The sequence below is a fragment of the Teleopsis dalmanni genome, chromosome 2 (assembly GCF_002237135.1).
Source record: "Teleopsis dalmanni isolate 2A chromosome 2, ASM223713v2, whole genome shotgun sequence".
In the NCBI taxonomy this organism is placed as follows: Eukaryota; Metazoa; Arthropoda; class Insecta; order Diptera; family Diopsidae; genus Teleopsis; species Teleopsis dalmanni.
The window spans coordinates 55,100,520-55,115,401 of record NC_051847.1 but is presented as its reverse complement, the minus strand read 5'-3'; the positions used below and the strand labels follow the sequence as shown (position 1 = coordinate 55,115,401).

Sequence of the window (14,882 nt, the reverse complement as noted above, 5' to 3'; positions counted from 1 at the left end):
AAGATTTTAATTCTTTAAACATGATTTAAATTATGTAACTTGTATGCACACCAAGTATGCATTATGTATAGCAAGTATAATATTATCGCATATATGTCTCTAAACCAAAATTTTGTATGCATACTTGAATATACACAGTAAGAGTTGGTAGCGTGGCATACTTGTTTGGCATACATGTAGCATCGTGTATATCAGGCTTTAGTAATTGAATAGTAAGAATTGAGAAAAAGCAATACCTGATGTTGTAATATTATTTGAACATTATTTTAACTATTATAATATATTTACCACTCATATAAATAATATATATTACATATATATTAATTACAATTATCAGTATAAATTTGGTCATGAGAGCCGAGGCTATCTGTGCCTCGTCACTTAGTCAAAGCCGTGTTGTATGTTTGTATGTATATATCCTTTAAAATTTAGGCACAACTAAAAGTACAAAGGTCTTGTGCGAGTTAGGCTAAGTTGCGTTCTAAATGAGGGAAATTCTAAGTTGTGCCGATAATGTAGTGATGTGTCGATACGTGTTGATAAATGGCAAAATGTGTGCAGTACAAAAAATCCCAAAAAATCTCCCATTTGGTTTAGCATCAAGTTAGCCTAACTCGCACACGACCAAAATTATTAGTAAAACACGAAATTGAAAACTGATGTGACACTCTGCATAACATACACTTTCATCATAACCCGAAAGATCCAACTTTGACGTGCCCGTGACACTATACATGATATGGGCCTTACTAACCAAACTAAGCATTTAACCAGTGCTTAAAAAATTCTAAAATTAAATAACTAGTTATCAGAAAGATTATAATTCAAGGTAATATAGAGGGAAATGATAAAATTAAAAAAGGATTAAAATAAATAAAATTATATAAAAAATACAAGATTTCTTTTTTAATCACTTCCCTCCTTGAATTGAAAATGCAGCAATGTAACAAACAATTATACCGTTATCGTTGTTCATAAATTAATATAATATATATAAGAATAATTATATCGTATTTTAATTTTTTGTTATTAATATATCTTTATTAAAATATAATACTTAGGACGTGTGCGAGTTAGGCTAAGTTGATGCTAAACCAAATGGGAGATTTTTTCGGATTTTTTACACTGCACACATTTGGCCATTTATCAACACGTATCGACACATCACTACATTATCGGCACAACTTAGAATTTCCCACATTTAGAACGCAACTTAGCCTAACTCGCACACGACCTTAATAATTTCTTTATTATAAATATAATAAATAATAAATTATTTAAATTTCTTTAACTTAAAACTACTTTAACTTCCAAAATAAATAAAAGAATATTTTATAAAAAAGTTTTGAGTGTATGTACATTCAAAGCACAAAAGCTACTAATAAATCTGCACGTCTCACAAACATTATTAATATTTTTTCCTACAAGGTGTCTGCAAAACATATGTTCATTCAATATCTAATATTTGATTGTTACTTGTGTACACATTTTTCTAAAAAAACAATAGACAATTTGTTTACGAATAAAAATGAGAATAAGTAAACGTTAAAAACTGTGTGAAATAACTTCCGAGAAATGGCAAAAATATTAACAACGGATATATCAAAACATTTACAAAGAAATGAACGAATATTTAATATTTTCACTTATATATTAATTGCAATACTTACAATCAGCGGTTTTTATTTACTATTGGACTGGCGCAACAACAGAAATGCGTTGACTTACAGCAATAGCTTTTCACTTGATTTGGATCAAATTCGTGAAGTGACTTTGTCAGCAGATTCGCCAGAAACACAACCAAGAAATCCAAATTGTAGTGTATGGAACTGCTTGAACCTATATCGTTGCGGTCAGGAAGGGCATAACAGTTTGACTGTATATATATATCCTATTAAAGATTACATAAGTGAACAAAACGGAAAGTCTGCATATACTCTTACGAAGGAATATTATGAAATACTCAAAACAATAGCTAATAGTCCCTATTATACATCTAATCCAAATAAAGCTTGTATTTTTTTACCAAGCATTGACTTACTTAACCAAAGATTAACTGAACCTGCACTTGTTAATAGAGCACTTGCATCTTTAGATTACTGGGAAAATGGTGAAAATCATGTACTATTTAATATGCTTCCAGGGAATAATCCGATTAATACAGATAAATCAATCGTATTTGGAGGAAGTTTTAATTCTTGGACATATCGTTCTGACTTTGATATATCATTACCTGTCTGGAGTCCACTTTTACATTCCATTGGTAAAATAAACTACGATTCTTATTTACCAAAAAAATATTTTGTAATACTGGGTCAGTTAAATATTTTACCAGAATATTTTCGCATTGTAAAATCACTGGGACAAAGTCATCCAGATGATGTGTTAGTTTTAGAAGAATGTCAAAATAATGAAGTAAAATCATTTAGGTGTGATGCTAATTCCGAACAAAAGATTTTTCAATATCCTAACGTGTTATCAAATGCAACATTCTGCTTATTGGCACGTGGTTCTTATCTGGGTCAACCTGATCTTATTGAAATGCTTGCATTTAATTGCATTCCTGTTATAGCTATAAGTAATTATATCGCACCTTTTGAAGAAGTTTTGGACTGGTCTTTGGCATCTATACGTATACGTGAAGAAGAACTAAGTTCTGTTATGGAAATACTGTCTTCAGTTACTCAGTTCAATATACTTAGTTTACAAAAACAAGGACGTTGGCTATATGAAAAATATTTTAAAGATATCTCTACCATCACACTAACAGCACTAGAACTTTTAGAAGAACGTATTTTTCCACATCATTCTCGAACGATACGGCAATGGAATGCATTTGAAAATAATGTTGTAACAAATCCAATATTTCTACCAATATTCGGACAGAAATCACAAGGTTTCACAGCGGTTATACTCACGTATGATCGCGTTGAGAGTCTATATGCTCTCATACAAAAGTTAACATTAGTACCATCCTTACAGAGTATGCTGGTAATATGGAATAATCAACAGAAGTTACCGCCACATCGTAATTTAAATTTTGCAAATTATATAAATTATAGTTTGTTTTAATACATTTTTTTTATTCTAGTTTCTTCATTCCCTTCGATTACAAAACCGTTAAAAGTAATTCAGACAAAAGCAAATAAGCTTTCTAATAGATTTTATCCTTATGATGAAATCAATACAGAAGCAGTGCTCACTATTGACGATGATATTATAATGTTAACGGCAGATGAATTGGATTTCGGGTAAATCTTTTTTTTATAAAAAATTGAAATAAGTTCAAAATCTTAATTTATATAACTGTTTATATATTTTCAGTTTTGAGGTATGGCGTGAGTTTCCTGATCGAATAGTCGGTTTTCCAAGTCGTAAACATGTATGGGATAATAGTACTCTACGCTGGCACTACGAATCAGAATGGACGAATCAGATTTCTATGGTGCTTACAGGAGCTGCCTTTCATCATAAATACTGGAGCAATATCTATACATATTCAATGCCAAATGAAATAAAAACTTGGGTAGATGATCACATGAATTGTGAAGACATAGCCATGAACTTTTTAGTGGCAAATATAACTAACAAGCCTCCAATAAAAGTAACACCTCGTAAGAAATTTAAATGTCCGGAATGTACGAATACTGAAATGCTTTCGGCAGACTTAAACCACATGAGAGAACGCTCTGCTTGTATTGATCATTTTGCCCGCATATACGGTCGAATGCCTTTACGAAGTGTTGAATTTCGAGCAGATCCAGTACTATTTAAAGATAATTTTCCCGAAAAGCTGAAACGATTTAATGATGTTGGTAATTTATAAGTACCTCGTGCATATTATTAGTGGTACAAATTCAAATATGTTCTGTATTTGCTTAGCAAATACTTATGTGTAAACAAAAGAATAGTAGGAAATGTTTTTTTGACATAAAATAATGTCAACATCGTATAGGAAATATATAAATTTATGAATCTTAATATAGTTATAACATTTTTTTGAATATTAAATATCAAGAATGTATGTTGCATTTAACTTACTTTATAAAAGAAATAAAAGATAAATTTTATGTAATAGTGACAATTTTATTAATTGAATTATTTTTAAATAATATTCACGACAATTTTATTAATTGAAATTTATAAAATTATATTCCAAAATCAATGTGATTCTATTCAACATTAGTACTAAATGATATAAAATGCTTATTCTTAAGTTTTTTATTACATTTATTATATTCGTATGATTTAAAAATTTAAATAAAAAACTCACTTCACTTGGTGCAAAAGCGCATGTTAAAATTAAAACATTAAAGCAAATACAAAAATATTAATTAAGATTAAATTATATTTAAAAGTGCAGTCATTTTTAGTTTTTTTTTTAATACCTTAAGATATTTAAATTTAGTAATTATAAATAAAGTTATGTATAAATCATATTTCATCATCTAAATTGATATCATCAGGAGGAAAGTCACCAACTTCTACCGATATTGGAGCCACAAAGCCACCGTAATTTTCTTTGCATTGAAAATACCTTTTACCATTTATTCTAAAAATACAAAAGATAATTATTTTTGTGGATTTCTTTAAAGTTAACTGTGTTTGATTATTTTTACTAGCTTATGGAAATCATTTAATAATATGTATAAACTAGACAATATAATTGTTCGTTACTCTTTATTATTGCCTTTTTTTGGGGCTAAGTTATGGATTTCAAAAAATTATTATTGATTTACTTTTGATTGTATATATATATCCTATTAAAGATTACATAAGTGAACAAGAATTTTTAAATTATTTACATAAATATTGTAGGCTCTTAATATTAACGATGCTATATAAACTTACGATCCATTATTCTTTCCCAAAGGTTCATCATATTCTACACCAATGAATGTTCCTTTCTTTCCTTCAATAGATCCGTTGTAACGAATAGTGCCTATACGCGTAGGATTACCTTTTACTTGAACCTAATAAGCAGTAAATTAAAATAAAATTTCAAATGAAATGCATTGCTTAAACACTTACTTGGCAGCGCAATCCAATTTTACATGACTCTATGCGGTCTCGCTCTAATTTTTCTTGCTCCTTTTGCCTTTTCTCTTTTTCACGCAATTCATCCTCATTGTATTTCCCAAGACGATTTTGTTTTAAAAAATTACGGACAGTATCTGTTTTTTTCTCATATTGGTCTTCAGATAATTCGAATTTTTCAACAGCTTCAGGCTCAATCAGCACAAATGAGTCTATAACATGCAATCTCATACCAGAAACTATGGGTAATGAGCCTATAATGGTTGCGTTGTCATTTATTTTACAAATCAAATTATTCCCATTGTACAATTCAATTTCCATTGTATTTGCATTACCTCCAGTTATGACTTCTAATTTTTTCTAATTAAAATTATTCAATTATTAAAAATACTAATAGATATTTTTTTATTTATACTTTCAGTTCGGCAACATTAAGAGATTTTGCAAATTTAGTTTCTATGGCGACTCTATCGTTTTTTGAGTTAGATATATTAAGCTTAACAAAATCTGTTCCACTATCAATTATATATTGTTCCATTTTGATATATTTAATATATTTTAAAATCAGCTACATAAAATTTTAAAGTTTTATCAAAAGAAAAAAAACAACAATTATAATTCTATTTCGAAAAACGTTTTCTCATACACTGCGATGAATCATGTTGGAACACAGGATGAAACAATAATAATCTACACTGCGTTTTTATTAGTTTTCATGCAAACTACTTTATCTATAACTTTTTTGACAGTAGTGTAATTATCAATAGTTATAGCATTGTAATTTTTAAATTAATATATTTAATACAATTTTAACTTCTGTAAATTCATATTGTTTATTCAATCAATTGAATTGAAATCAAATTTATTGGGCGCTTGTAAACTGAGTACAACGATATTTTATCTGTCGATGAATTTTGATGAGATTCATTTTACATTAGGATATCTTGGTAAATCAGCTGATTGCATTGTTGGTTAAGAAACTTTGTTGAAGAAACTTTCTTTCTTCACGCTACAATATTAGGCTTTCTACATTAATTCCGGTAAGTTCATGACCCCCAAATTTAATATAATATATTTCTATAAATTCTTAAAAAATTTTTAATTTAATTTTAATCGCTTTCATTTTATTATACGCATTTTCTTATTAGTAATTTTTTCTCACTGAAAACTTTCAAAAAAAAACATTTATCGCATTTTAATTTTACATTTAGCTCGTAAAACTCATTAGCACGTAATAAAGAATAGCATTTTCCTTAAATTGCGATGCGAACTACGATAAAAAATGAGTTTTTTGATTGCTTATATGTTAACGACTCGTCTTCTAATCTGTGTTTTTCATAAAACTTTAAAATTGCACTGCAGCATATATATTTCAGGGCAAAATATTTACCTCAGTAAATTTACAACAACTGCGTTTATCACCGTAAACTTCATAATAACGACATCGTGTATATAAAAAATAATTGCATTTACTTGCTACTATACAATTACAAAGCATTAGTCACACTATACCGCCCAGACAGTACCAAAGCAAATTTTAAGGCGGACTGCATTTACTTGCTACTATGTGTAATTAATGTGATTTACTTACAAACTCACGTACAAATTTTCTTGCATTGGCTTGCACTATTACTATACTTAAACCCATATATATACGCTTGCAACGAAACAAAAAAGGAAAAAAATCAGCAGTTTTAACATATGTTGCTTCTCATATGAATGTGGTATTCTACAAAACCAGCTGCTTCATTTTGATATTAGAATTCTGCAACAGAAGTGTTTTCACAATCTTACAATTTTAGTATAGCATTATTACATTACATTTTGTAGATATTGCAATGACTGCAAGACTGAGTGAATATCGCTTATAATTTTTATTTTAATGACAAACTGCAAATGTAAATATATGATAAAATGCATTTGTATCAAAAATTTATAGTAATACAATAAATTAATTTATTTTTCTGTTATTTACTAAATATATTACTTTTTACAAATAATTTTACTTATCGTGAATAACTCACATATATACAAGTCAAACATTTTCTTTTATTTACAAAGATCATACATCTAAAAATTGGCAACGCGGAAAAAGTCAAAGCATTTTTTGTTGTTTACATATTTAAAAAAATACATATGTTACTTTATTGTGAATAATAGAGACGTGCAAAATATCGATTAATATCGTACAGTAAGTTGGTATTAAAATTATTGCATCTGCTGAAAAACTCGTTTCATATTATAGACATTAATTTTGGCAAGTAGAAAATAGTTAAAATAAATTTAAAAGAAGCAAAACAAACTAAAAAGGATGGGTAAACGAAAAAATCAAATAATGATCGATTCTGATGCTAGTGGGAATGAATCTGGAACAAATTTAGAATCGGTATGCTTTTTAAAAGATAACTGGAAAAATATTTTTCATGTGATTATTATTAAATATAGGAGCTACTATCACTCTCAAGGAAAACGAAAAAACCACGCAGTACTCAAGGTGTATTAGGGTCAGAATCTGATTCAGACTGGAGCAAAAATAAATCAAATGTTTCGGCTGGGCGAAAAAAGAAACGAACGAAAAAAATCAGTAAAAGTTCTGGTTCATCAGAGGAAGACTGGGATGCGGACAGTGATGCCGAAAGTTTTAGTGCTGAAAATATGCCACAAACGAAACAAAGCCCACCAAAAGAGGACGTTTCATCCAAAGCACTTAGTGAACAAGAAGAAGGGGAAGTCATCGATAGTGATGATGAGAATAATAGTAATTCTAAAAATTCTTCAGACAATAGTTCAAAATCATCTGGTTCTTCAAATGAATATAGTAGCTCTGATTCTGAATTTAATGATGGATACGATGAAAATTTGATGGGAGATGAAGAGGATCGAAAACGTTTAAACGGGCTTTCTGAAAAGGAACGTGAGACTGAAATTTTTAAACGAATAGAACAAAGAGATCGCTTACGTACACGTTGGGAAATCGAACGTAAATTAAAGCTCGCTCGACGTGGAGAAAAAGGAAACAAAGTCAGAACTGATGCAATGAAGAAAAAATCTAAAGACAAAAAGAAAAAAAAAGAGATGGAAATGAAAGCAAAAGAAAAGATCCCAGTAAGTACAGCAGCAACAAATGTCGTTGAGGAACCGCCAAAACCAACAACAACTTCTTCCACTACCGAAATTTTAAAAAGTGAAACAGTATCTGTAGATCAAACAAATAAAGTACTTAATATTGAAAAAGATGTCCCATCAGATGAAGGAGCTCAAGGTACAGCTGATTATTTTGATCATAAAGAGAGATCAAAAGAAAGAAAAAAGAATGTCGAAGCGAATCGTACAGATGATAAAAGGAGCAATGCTATGGCCTTATTGATAGCGAAGAGAGAAGGAAAAGCAAAGCGTGGTATGTATTACTAACCCATCTTATGTTTAGGACCTCCAGAACCACTAAGTTTATTAGTCTGTCTTCTATGTTAGGATTTGATATAATAATTATGTTGTTAATATTAATGATGGATAATAACTTGAGAATAGAATTTCTATATTACATATCTTCAATAGTCAAACATAAGATAAGAAATTTTATACACAAATTTTATAAGCTACAGCTAAAACTTATTTCTAATTAATCAATTGAATATTGTTAATTCGTAAAATGCAATATTTACATTGTTTAGTTCACAAAGACTATATGTGAGTTTTACCTTAAAATTAAGAATACGTAATTTTTTTAATTATAATGTTTAATTAAAAATATATTTTAGAAATGGTATTATTCCGCAGTTTTATCTTAAAATTCGTTTGAAATAGTTCTCATCTAATTTTTTTTTATTAATAATTATCATTAATTCTATTATTTTACACAATCTGAGATTTTTCAATGTTTTTTATGTAGAAATTGATATTGATATGATATGAAAATATGAAATAGAAGAATTCAAATTTTATATATATTTACAGAGGAGGAAGAGGCACGAAGACAAGCAGAGCGTGATCGTGAAGAAGAAAAAGAAGAATTAGAAAGTGTGTCAGGTGGCAAGTCTGCTGTTAAACTGAAAGCTTCTGAAATTTATTCTGATGATTCGGGAAGTAGTGATTGGGATGATGAAAAACCTGCAGGAAAAAGATCACGATCAACCAGCGTTAGTAAGGATTCTAGCGAATCGGAAGAAGAAGAGAAAGATGTGAAAAAACTAGAATATATAAATACTAGAGAGGATTTAAATAAATTACGCTTGTCTCGTTTCAAAATGGAACGTTTTGTTAATTTACCAATTTTCGAACCAACGGTAATTAACTGCTTTGTACGAATTAGTATTGGTAATAATGGTCAAAAGCCTGTTTATCGAGTTGCTGAAATTGTGGGAGTAGTTGAGACCGCAAAAGTTTACACTCTCGGAAAGACTCGAACTAATCGTGGACTACGACTCAAACATGGTACACAGGAACGAGTTTTCCGTTTGGAATTTATATCCAATCAAGAATTCACAGTAAACGAGTTTGAAAAATGGCGAGATATGTGCGCTCAACAAAATGTGACTATGCCAACAATTGACATGATAGATCGTAAGCAACAGGACATAAAGAAAGCTTTAAATTACGAGTACAAAGATGAAGATGTTGATAAAATAGTTGAAGAAAAAAATCGTTTTCGTAACAGGCCAACTAATTATGCAATGCGAAAAACTTGTTTAATGAAAGAACGTGATGCCGCCATGTTAAAAGGTGATTATGATGTAGCATTGGATCTCGGTCAGCAAATAGAAGAACTTGAGACCAGAGCATCAGAGTTAGATAAGAAACGTTCAAGTAGCCTCAGTTTAATTGCGTATATTAATGATCGTAATCGAAAACGAAATGTTGAAGATGCTGAAAAAGCTATAAGAGAAGAAGCACGTGCTAATAAGGGTATGAAAATATCAGATCCATTTACCAGACGAATTACACAACCTCGTATGGGATTTAAATCCAACGAGAAGAAGGACGATGAAACAGTAAGTGAGCCATCACATAATCAAGACTCTCAACCTATGAAGAAAAAACCAGATGAAAATGGGGCAAGCAGCTCTAAAACGGGAGAATCTAAAGATTACAATCTATATTCACTACATGATTTTGAAATAGATTTAGAAGTTACTGTTCCAGGTAATAAAACTAATATTTATGAATATAAAATTACATTAAACGTATGTTCTTATTTTTTAGTGAGCTCAGTTAATGTACTACCTAAACCTACTCCTAAGATGAATGATGTCGTTCCGAAGCGTTCATTAAATTTAGAAGATTATAAAAAGAAACGTGGTCTCATATAAAGTGACATGATATATTGGATCATTAAAAAAAATTTCTAGAATTATTAAAAAATTTTAAACAAGATTTAGCTAGAAATACACTCTTTTAATTAACTCTTTTTTAAACTTTAATGCTCTTTGTATTAATTTTAATATTATATTTTAGTTTTGCTTGAATTTAATTAATTATTATCTAAGTAGATTATAACCATTTTGTTAATTCGATTTCTATATTGAAAAAATATAAACTGTCATGCATCACAATATATCGCACGTCCACTAAAACAAATTTAGATAACTGAAAATTTCAGTTAATGCAACACAAAAACTATGTGTGAGTCTTAAATTAATGTCAATTGTAAAACCAGACTGTTAACTGTTAGTTGGCAGAAATTGTAACGTAAGAAATTTGTCATGGAGATGCGCATGAGAAAGTTTTTACATAATAGGGACGAATCTGTAATATTTTAAGTTGTCACTCTTTCAGTGATTGTGCGATAATTTCTAACATTTGTTATTATAATTATTACAATTGCAATTGTTCTATAGTACACAAATTACACTTTAATATTAATATGAAAACTAAATGCCGTGACCGTACTGACAACAATATTGAGAATTTTGGAAAGTACAGATTTTACAATTAAACTTATTTATCAACATTAGTACTTAGGAAAAAAAAATAAAAAGTTAATATTATGTCATTATTCCATGTTTAATAACAATATTGCAAATTGTAAAAAAAATTTGCAAAAAGTATAAAACTTATTCATATGCAATAAATGTGTATCAAATTAAGGTTAAACAAATAAATAAATTTATTTATTGCAACATTATAAACATTTGTCCTATTAATTAAAAATCGATCATTGGAGAGCGGTTTACTTAAGTCATCCTTTTAAATAATCGTAATATGATATATTGTATGGTAAATAATATTAATAAAATTTTAACTTAAAATACCGTTTTGAAAATTTAAAAAAATTATTTATAAATATTTTAGCATAAGCTACATATTTATATGTGTATCGTAATCGAAACTAATATATTTTATTCGAAAATATATTAAAGTCAAAGTTTTGTAAGAGAATTATTAAGAAAATTTTGAGCGTTTGGATCATTTTTGCAATTTATACATTTTATAAAATATACGAACATTTATTTTGCATCGCATGAAATGGTATATTTAGTAAAAACAAATAAAATAAGAACTTTATTATTTTTGCATGTTATCATTACGACGTTATAGCATAACTTATTTTTTAATACATATAATAAAAGTCACATTATTTTGGCTGTCGTTTTTAGCTCTATTATATTAATAAAAGTGGACTATTATTATACATTATTACTTAATATAATTTTTATATAAATTACTGTAAATAAAACCATATTGTTTCATTTAAAAGTTTGTACATACGTTAAAATACTTAATTAATTGCGATATAACCTGATCATAACGTTTTAATATTTTATTTATATATATATATGAATGTGACTTACGTCAATAATGGATAATGATATATTAAGAATATTGTACTTAACGACATTATTCTTACATTACAATAAATTCAGAACGTTTTCAGAAATTTACAATATACAAAATGATCATTTTTATTAACTATCGAATGCATAAGAAATTGCATGTGTCAATATATATTATTACATTTCAACTTTGCGTCAGAATATACTTAATACAAATAAAATATAAAGCCACAAATATATATACATATACATATATATATATATATATATTAGATATATATTTAAATATATATCAACTATGGATGAGAAAATATAATATAGTAAATAATTTAAATTTACAATTAATAATTTTAATTTACTTAACTTAATAATATATATTGAAGGACTAACGGTATTACGCTCTAAAATATCATACTCAAATTTTTAATAAAATTTTGCGAGTTGTGAATAATTTTTGAAGTCACTCAAAGCGGACTGGTATCAGATTCATCTCGATCTTGTAATGCAGTTATACTCTGCTGCAAGGCATTTGGCGTTAACCATTCTCTATAAATTTACAAAATTAATAATGTTTAAATTAAGAATATTTAAATAAATATTATTGTATTTGTTTACTTTGGCAAACATCTTTGCAAGAATGGCACACAAGAGCTAAAATGCGCTAGTCGATTTACCCAACTGGGTATTTCTTGGCCACATAATATCTGTAATTTGAATAAATTACATCCGTATATTAATACAATTTTATTAACATATAATTAAATTAACATATTACTTACTTGTGTTAGAGAGCTTGAGAAATGGTTGCAGTTATTATTCATAAGATGATAACGATCACCTCTAAACTGATTTCCTAATTCTTCCACAATGCGTCGAATTTCTTCGTATGTAAAATCAGTGCAACCAATTTGTATACTTTGACGGAATTGAAATTGCTCTCCAAGTTCGTCGTGATCACGTGGAGTTATTTCAAAAACACCTGTAAAAGGAAAAGGATGACCCCCATACGCAAATTCTGTTCCAAATATTTCGACGCCAGAGTGAAATACTCCAAGTCCAATGGAAGTTGTATATTCGTTGATCCAATACTGTAAAATATTCTAATTAAATAATATTTAAATTTTTGGTTAACATACTTACCATATCGTAAACATTTAATATAACAGGCTCACGGTTGGTCATGTTGACTGGCAACAATTCGTCACTGCCGCTATCTTTAGGAATGCCCAAACAACTTGGAAATGGCAGGTTACACGGAAGACCGTTTGAAAACATTACAAAAATGGCGATTATTTATAAACACGCCTAAACCAAACTCTGATATTATATCGTATTCAATATCACCATAATCAGATAGAAATTATTCGCTTAACCCTCAATGGAGCTGATGATATTTATGCACGAATGAAACAGTATAAAAAGAAAAATGATTTTCAAATAAAATACAATTGAATGCTTCAACGAATATATATATGTATATAAATAAAATATTTTGTGTAGTATAGGCCACGCTTTTTTTTCTCTCTAGCATTTAAAACCAGGGAAATGTGATATTAAAAAAATTAAAAAATATGTTTGTGGTTATTCTACGATATGGAATGTCAAAACAGATAAACACATATATTTATTTTAATATTAAATGACTCAAATAGCCATGACTTGCTGAAGTAAATGGATAGAGGTACAATTACAATTAATTTGGCACAACTGGAAGCAATATATTTCTTAAGAAATGTTTGTATATAATTATCTAAAAAATTCATATACACACACATACCCTGCGTTGATACGAATGGGCTTCACTTATTGCGTTTATAAGCATAAATTGGCTTATTCATAACTATACATTACAAACTTTACCTTTAGATATTTAAGATTTAATTATCAAAACATTCAAAAATAAATTACAGCACCAATATTCTCACGGCAAATAAACTAAAATCTATAAACTTTTTTTAACAGCTGCGAACAATTTAGGTTTACAATTATAAGGTGTTACCAGCTATAAGTTTTTGACAGATTCCAATTGGTGAATAAATTTGGCAGGGTTTTATTTGTTTTGTTGTTATGGAGCAGTGGTGTATAGTTTTAACTTCCAATATTATCCCTTTATTTTGTACAGTCTGTTTAATATCTATATAATGGTAAAGTATACATTAATTAAAATGTTCAGCTTATAATAAATATATTTGCATATGAATTATATTATATGTTTCGAACACCATTTGTATCTAGGAAATTTTAAAAGTTGATTATTAAAACTATAAAGGATGACATTCAGTAGTTTTATTAGCTTTGGTGAATTTAAGGTATGTGAATTATTATTTTTTACTCTATTTTAAATTAATAACAGTCATAGTTTTTTCTCTCTATTCAAATTTAAAAAGTTTGCACTACTTTTAAATTATTTTCCCGGTTTCATTAAAGTCAACTAAGTCACTGACATTTAATTTAAAAAAAATGTCACCTTTTCGTGATCTCAACTTTATCTTTTGCTTAAAATTTATCTTACGCATACTTGCATATAAAATTTCCCTTAATTTTAGACTTCGCTTCAACGAAATTAAGTCCATTTTCCTTAATTGCGTTCTAACCTTAAAACTGAATTTGGTATGGAAAAAAAAACTTAATTTCGCTGAAATGAAGATGAAATTGCGATTTTTGCGAAATTAAGGTGCATCTGAATATAGTATAAGTAAGAAGTAGAAACATGGCATTACTCTACAAGCGTTAAGACTTTGTTATCTGACCTTACTCTTTTTTGTCGAAGAATATAGTAATCCCTTCTATATATGTTTGATACAGATGCATATGTTAATGTAATTGTTTATTATAATTGTCTCAGAATACAGAACCTGTCGCATTCGAGTAATTCTCTGAAAGATGTTATATTAGCCGATATTCTGTTTATACTGCCTGACTTTTGTTCACTGATAAAAGCTTATTTATTATGTTAATATATACGCGGATTGTACATAATTTAAATATGATAAATAAAATAATTATATCATGTAATATAAAATAAAAGTTTTAATCGTTTTTATGATTATTTATTTAATTCTACTTGTTTTTTTA

At 28.2% G+C, this 14,882-nt stretch overlaps 4 protein-coding genes across 7 annotated transcripts; 2 read left to right on the top strand and 2 right to left on the bottom strand.

The window, feature by feature from the left end:
* The first annotated feature begins 1,459 nt into the window (after positions 1 to 1,459).
* On the top strand, positions 1,460 to 4,094 carry LOC119675557 (exostosin-2). The gene is made up of 3 exons (XM_038086762.1): positions 1,460 to 3,028; positions 3,092 to 3,251; positions 3,325 to 4,094. The coding sequence occupies exons 1-3, from the start codon at positions 1,576 to 1,578 to the stop codon at positions 3,824 to 3,826; spliced, it is 2,115 nt and encodes a 704-aa protein (XP_037942690.1). The 5' UTR covers positions 1,460 to 1,575; the 3' UTR covers positions 3,827 to 4,094.
* A 199-nt stretch (positions 4,095 to 4,293) lies between these two features.
* On the bottom strand, positions 4,294 to 5,717 carry LOC119675558 (tubulin-folding cofactor B). Its single transcript, XM_038086763.1, has 4 exons — positions 5,453 to 5,717; positions 5,032 to 5,397; positions 4,852 to 4,973; positions 4,294 to 4,552 (listed from the first exon to the last, which is right to left on the bottom strand). Exons 1-4 carry the CDS (start codon positions 5,573 to 5,575, stop codon positions 4,435 to 4,437), a joined length of 729 nt encoding a protein of 242 aa, XP_037942691.1. The 5' UTR covers positions 5,576 to 5,717; the 3' UTR covers positions 4,294 to 4,434.
* A 164-nt stretch (positions 5,718 to 5,881) lies between these two features.
* LOC119679500 (RNA polymerase-associated protein Rtf1) lies at positions 5,882 to 10,431 on the top strand. Of its 2 annotated transcripts, none has more exons than XM_038091892.1 (6): positions 5,882 to 6,077; positions 7,099 to 7,223; positions 7,283 to 7,423; positions 7,483 to 8,434; positions 8,992 to 10,176; positions 10,237 to 10,431. In XM_038091892.1, exons 3-6 carry the CDS (start codon positions 7,349 to 7,351, stop codon positions 10,341 to 10,343), a joined length of 2,319 nt encoding a protein of 772 aa, XP_037947820.1. In that variant the 5' UTR covers positions 5,882 to 6,077; positions 7,099 to 7,223; positions 7,283 to 7,348; the 3' UTR covers positions 10,344 to 10,431. The 2 variants fall into 2 exon arrangements, with proteins under 2 accessions (XP_037947820.1, XP_037947819.1); XM_038091891.1 differs by having other exon boundaries at positions 7,099 to 7,228.
* Positions 10,432 to 12,122: 1,691 nt separating this feature from the next.
* LOC119680049 (deubiquitinase DESI2) lies at positions 12,123 to 13,813 on the bottom strand. Of its 3 annotated transcripts, none has more exons than XM_038092674.1 (5): positions 13,668 to 13,813; positions 12,948 to 13,191; positions 12,587 to 12,895; positions 12,423 to 12,511; positions 12,123 to 12,353 (listed from the first exon to the last, which is right to left on the bottom strand). In XM_038092674.1, exons 2-5 carry the CDS (start codon positions 13,080 to 13,082, stop codon positions 12,272 to 12,274), a joined length of 615 nt encoding a protein of 204 aa, XP_037948602.1. In that variant the 5' UTR covers positions 13,083 to 13,191; positions 13,668 to 13,813; the 3' UTR covers positions 12,123 to 12,271. The 3 variants fall into 3 exon arrangements, with proteins under 3 accessions (XP_037948602.1, XP_037948600.1, XP_037948601.1); XM_038092672.1 differs by having other exon boundaries at positions 13,585 to 13,674; XM_038092673.1 differs by lacking the exon at positions 13,668 to 13,813 and having other exon boundaries at positions 12,948 to 13,264.
* Positions 13,814 to 14,882: the final 1,069 nt, after the last annotated feature.

What these genes read in the sequence shown, in the direction of transcription:
- LOC119675557 (XM_038086762.1), top strand. Translation starts at nt 1,576, where the DNA reads ATGGCAAAAATATTAACAACGGATATATCAAAACATTTACAAAGAAAT. An exon ending in ACAGAAGTTACCGCCACATC is followed by an intron (nt 3,029 to 3,091) that starts GTAATTTAAATT and finishes TTTTTATTCTAG; the next exon opens with TTTCTTCATTCCCTTCGATT. An exon ending in GCAGATGAATTGGATTTCGG is followed by an intron (nt 3,252 to 3,324) that starts GTAAATCTTTTT and finishes ATATATTTTCAG; the next exon opens with TTTTGAGGTATGGCGTGAGT.
- LOC119675558 (XM_038086763.1), bottom strand. Translation starts at nt 5,575, where the DNA reads ATGGAACAATATATAATTGATAGTGGAACAGATTTTGTTAAGCTTAAT. An exon ending in TTAATGTTGCCGAACTGAAA is followed by an intron (nt 5,398 to 5,452) that starts GTATAAATAAAA and finishes AATTTTAATTAG; the next exon opens with AAAAAATTAGAAGTCATAAC. An exon ending in TTGGGAAAGAATAATGGATC is followed by an intron (nt 4,553 to 4,851) that starts GTAAGTTTATAT and finishes TTGTATTTTTAG; the next exon opens with AATAAATGGTAAAAGGTATT.
- LOC119679500 (XM_038091892.1), top strand. Translation starts at nt 7,349, where the DNA reads ATGGGTAAACGAAAAAATCAAATAATGATCGATTCTGATGCTAGTGGG. An exon ending in CTGGAACAAATTTAGAATCG is followed by an intron (nt 7,424 to 7,482) that starts GTATGCTTTTTA and finishes TATTAAATATAG; the next exon opens with GAGCTACTATCACTCTCAAG. An exon ending in TTTAGAAGTTACTGTTCCAG is followed by an intron (nt 10,177 to 10,236) that starts GTAATAAAACTA and finishes CTTATTTTTTAG; the next exon opens with TGAGCTCAGTTAATGTACTA.
- LOC119680049 (XM_038092674.1), bottom strand. Translation starts at nt 13,082, where the DNA reads ATGTTTTCAAACGGTCTTCCGTGTAACCTGCCATTTCCAAGTTGTTTG. An exon ending in TATTAAATGTTTACGATATG is followed by an intron (nt 12,896 to 12,947) that starts GTAAGTATGTTA and finishes AATATTTTACAG; the next exon opens with TATTGGATCAACGAATATAC. An exon ending in TTGCAAAGATGTTTGCCAAA is followed by an intron (nt 12,354 to 12,422) that starts GTAAACAAATAC and finishes GTAAATTTATAG; the next exon opens with AGAATGGTTAACGCCAAATG.